The sequence below is a fragment of the Thermobia domestica genome, chromosome 18 (assembly GCF_964235325.1).
Source record: "Thermobia domestica chromosome 18, izTheDome1.hap1.1, whole genome shotgun sequence".
Lineage (NCBI taxonomy): Eukaryota > Metazoa > Arthropoda > Insecta > Zygentoma > Lepismatidae > Thermobia > Thermobia domestica.
Window position 1 is genome coordinate 127,418,102 of NC_137471.1, and position 4,763 is coordinate 127,422,864.

Sequence of the window (4,763 nt, forward strand, 5' to 3'; positions counted from 1 at the left end):
TTGGCTGATTCTCATCAGTCAGCTACTGCCCTCTACTAGAGGATTTTCGAATTATTTTAAATTTATTTATCTTTTTATAAAAAAAGAAAAGAAAAATACATGCACTGAAACAAAGATAAAATAAATGTAACCATGGATTATATAAATTCACATAAATGGTATAATACATTAAAAAGAAGTTGAAAAAGGCTCATTATTTTTATTATTATTATTGACCGAGCGGAGCGAAGGTCTTCTAGTCAAAACATTTGGCATTTGTGTTGTCTGTCTGTCTTTGTATGTGTCTCACGATAAAAGTCGAATGCGTGAATTGATTGAAATGATTTTTTTACGGATTATTTAGTGGTTCAAGTGATAGGTCAAATTCATTGGGGAACAAAATAGAACCATGGAGGAGAGTAAAACATCCCTCAAAAGTGCCAAAATGTAGAAAAACGAAGAAAACTACAATTAATAACAAATTTAATGGGCTCTTTTCTGATTCAACTGCTTTACAAAGGGGCAAACATACTTCGGGAATTTCGGGTTATTGTTTCGGATGGGCTATAGTCGGGCAAGGGTGTAGCCAGATAATCAAAAAGGAATTACCTGACGAAACCGAACGAAACTTTCACACGTTTATCGCGAGGTCTACTGTTTGAAGAACCGTAATACTAGTAATAATAATAATACTTTATTTAGTGTTCAGAACAGACTTAAATTGACAAATATAACACCGTGTCTATTATAGTCGTAGAAACTGTAAAAACTAGTGGCTCTATGGAAATATGGAAATAGCATTTGAGGAAGGAAAAACGATATATATATATAAAGGAAAGGCACATATTACTAACTACTTATTGGTTCATTCTCATTGGGTGACGCAGTCAATACTATACACATTTTATTTGAAGATGACCAATTTCCTTTAAGTCTTTTGCTGTTTACGTTATTTTTAAACCAATATTGGATAAAATATGTTCGGAAACAATATTATGTTCCAATGTGATGGGGCGAGTAAAATTCGGTGTACAGTAATTTCGCTGTGAGGAAAGTTCGGTGTAAAGGTAATTTCAACGTGGAAGGTTTTGGTGCATGAAATACTTGATGTAAAAAAAAGAAAAAGAAAAAAGTTCAATAATAAAGGAAAGGACTTTTGTTTCCTTTGGAATGATTTAAGGATGATGTGGTATTCTTCCCGAAAGCAAGTCTTTGACGTGAAGATCTTTGAGCACGGTGAACCACTTTCGTTTACCACAGCCTTTCACAGTTAGGGATGACTATGACGGCCTGCAAACGTGATTTACAGTTTAAGTTAGTCATTTTATTAGTCTCAAAGTTCCTTTAAACAAAAATAATACGAAGAAGTGAAATATGAAAACGTGTAATATACCAGTATATGTAGTGTAATACGAACGTTAAAACGTTGCAATTATTTTTACTATTGCTATAATTTATTACATAAAGAATACGGCCAACTATTTTACAAAATAGAATGAGAGATTCAGCGAGAGACTACGTTAATCCACACTTGTGATGTTTTGAGGAAGGAGAGATAATAAGAACTGTCCCTTAAGAGCAACAATTCTGGTGAAGACCCATTTTGTTTCTCATTATATGGGTCAGAGGCCTTTTATTATAAGAAAATCAATACAACAATCACAATTACTTTTTCAATAAAAAACATACTATTTAAAGGATTCTGGGTCACACACAAACCCTTTCTCAATAGCCAATGATAATTCAGAAATTTATTTCCGGTGAAAGCAAATTTCATTTTAATGATTTACAATTGTAATCTTCGCCACCTGTCAAAACACAATCAATTTCAATCTTGATTTTGATAAAAGCAGACTTTTGGTAAACTGATACTTAAGGATTTTTTTTACAAATATATAAATGTCAGCTTATTGAAGTGACCTATAATTAAATGTAAATATTCAACTTGAATGTTATTTTTATATGGAAAGGATTATTTTTTATATTATAGGCCTAGGCTTATTATTTTTTAAAAAAATAATAAGTCTCAGATTTATTTAAATCAATAATTTAGGGAAGTTAAGCGTGGTTTTCCAAGTGAATTCAGACCGAAAAAACAGCGGTATTTGTCAGTTTGGACCCGCTTGCTACGATGAGAATAGCGGGAGATGGCACCAATGGAAGTTTTGGCATCTGTTCTTTCAAACAGAATAATCCCTTTTTCACATCAGAGGGTACTATTTGTGAGTCCATTAAAAGTTTATGATTCAAAATTAATTTTACATATATTTAATTGCATTCTAGGCAAATTCTGCACATTCTAGGCATTAATTACATTCAGGTTTCAATTTAAAATTTCAAGATGGTGGCCATCCACGCTACAGGGCCGCATTTTCTGTGTTCTAACTTGAAAATTTGAGGGTAGATTTAAGGCACATCCCAAAATGATTTTTATGATTTTGGTGTTGATCTAATGTAAAATTTCAAGATGGTGGTCATTATTTCAAAATGGCGGACATCCACATTACAGAGCATAACTTTTGATTTTTCAACTGGAGAGTTTATTTGCGCAAGGGGAGATTTTATTTGTTCAACATTAGAAAAACGTGCTGTGTTGATCTTGGTTGCTGTCAAACATAGAATTTCAAGATTGATACCATTAATTCAAAATGGCGGGCATTAAAGCTACACAGCATAATTTCCAGTGTTTTAATTTGGAATTGCGAGGATATAAGCACAAGACAATGTAAAATTGCTGTATAGATTTTGACAGCAATTTGAGGTAAAAGTTCAAAATGGCATCCATTATTTCAAAATCTTAAAAGTGTTTTTTTTTTTTTTTTTGTTTTCGTCTTTTAGCTTGAAATTTTGTTTAAAGGTAGAAGCAGAAGACTGTAATTTAAAGAAAAAATTCAAATTGGCAGCCACTTTTAAAGAATACAGATAGCAAAATTCTGTGCTAGGATGAGATACTATAAATTTACTGTATAGACTTTCTGAGCGATCCGACGGAAAATTTCAAAAGCGTCAAATTATCGAGCGTAATTTTTGCTCTTTCGACTAGGTGCACCTGGTCTGTACACCTATTAGTTATACTAACTTGTGAGAAATATTATTTAGTGAAATTTTGAATAACCTAGTTTCGAAGAAATATGGCTTCGAGAAGTTTATCAAATAAAGCTCCGTCGTCTTTCTATTATTATTATTATTATTATTATTATTATTGTTATTATTATTATTATTAATAATAATAATAATAATAATAATAATAATAATAATAATAATAATAATAATATTAAGATGTAGTATTATTCGAAAGAAGTATATCTATATTTCAGGCTGCAATCGCAGTTCCAATTTTGTTTTTCGGACTTAATTATTATTCTTTTTTTAGAATGAATATATCGAATAATCCCAAAAACAAGAGTAAGAAATCCTTGAGATTTCATTACTACTCATTCCCTGAAACGAGAAAACTCTACAGAAAATGAAGGCTATAACGAGCAGTAAGTCTTTACATTACTTTCTCACTCAAGCATGCATACACATTTATTTTCATATAGCAATAGATAATTATGAAAATATGAAATTCATAGATGTACCTGGGCTGTTCAATAAGTATGTGGCCTGACCCACTTCCAGTTGAGGGAGCCGCTTGAATTTTGGCAAAGAGATTACTCCTTCTACACATAGCCACCACGCAAATTTACACACTTCTCCCACTGGTGCTTCAATGCATGTATGCCATCCTTGTAAAATTGGACAGGTTGCTCTTGGAACCATGCTGATGTTGCAGAAATGAGGTCCTCAGTTGAAGAGAAACGTTTTCCCCTAAGAAATTTCTTCAGCTTTGGAGAAAGGAAGACGTCTGACGGAGCTAGGTCAGGAGAGTATGGGGGATGCGGCAAAATTTCGTACCCACAAGTGGCTGCTTGTCTCATGGCAATGTCAGCATTGTGACACGGGGCATTGTCCTGAAGCAGCAGCACACTTTTGACAGCTTTCCTCCTCTGGATGTTTTTATTTTTGCCCGCAACTTTGCTAGCAGAGCACTGTAGTATTGTCCAGTAATTGTGGCTCCCTTGGGAAGGTAATCGGTCATGATGATGAACTCACAATCCCAAAAAAACACTGAACAACACCTTGCCAGCTGATGGGACCACACGAGCCTTTTTTTTCGTGGGGTGACCCCTTTGTGACACCACTGCTTGGAACCCATTTTGATCTTGGGATCAAAGGTGTGGATCCACGTTTCGTCATGTGTAAGGAGACGGAAAAAAAAGTCCTCTGAGTCACGATTGCACAGTTCGAAACATTGTCTTGATGCTTGCACGCGTTGTTTCTTCTGTAAAGGTTGCAGCAGTCTTGGAATCCACCTGACACTCAATTTTGACAGGTGCAGATGGTCATGGATGATCGTTTCGATGGATCCTACACTTATTTTGACCTGTTGGGATAGTTCATGGATACTTATTCGTCTGTCTTCCAGAATTTGTTTCACAGTGTCATCATTAATGGCTGATTGAGGCCTTCCTGGTTTTGGGTCATTTTGCACTCTAAATTCCTTGTGCCACTGTTTCACCATGCTGTAGGATCGGGCAACATCGCCATACACATTGGTCATCTCCTCGTGAATCTCCTTGGGAGATTTTTCCTTAAGAAACAGGTTATGAATAACTGCTCTGGCCTCAACTTTGTCCATAGTCACACCTTGTCATGGATTAGAATCTGTAACAAAAAAAAGAAAAAAACAGTTTAGGTTAGAAGACTGATATTTTGCAATATTTCTATACAGATATGTAACA

At 34.4% G+C, this 4,763-nt stretch overlaps 1 protein-coding gene across 1 annotated transcript; it reads right to left on the reverse strand.

The window, feature by feature from the left end:
- Positions 1 to 3,895: 3,895 nt before the first annotated feature.
- Positions 3,896 to 4,660, reverse strand: LOC145675235 (uncharacterized). Its single transcript, XM_081745618.1, has one exon. The coding sequence runs from the start codon at positions 4,658 to 4,660 to the stop codon at positions 3,896 to 3,898; it is 765 nt and encodes a 254-aa protein (XP_081601744.1).
- Between the last annotated feature and the right edge of the window lie 103 nt (positions 4,661 to 4,763).

Coding starts and splice junctions, on each gene's coding strand:
- LOC145675235 (XM_081745618.1), bottom strand. CDS start 4,660: ATGGACAAAGTTGAGGCCAGAGCAGTTATTCATAACCTGTTTCTTAAG.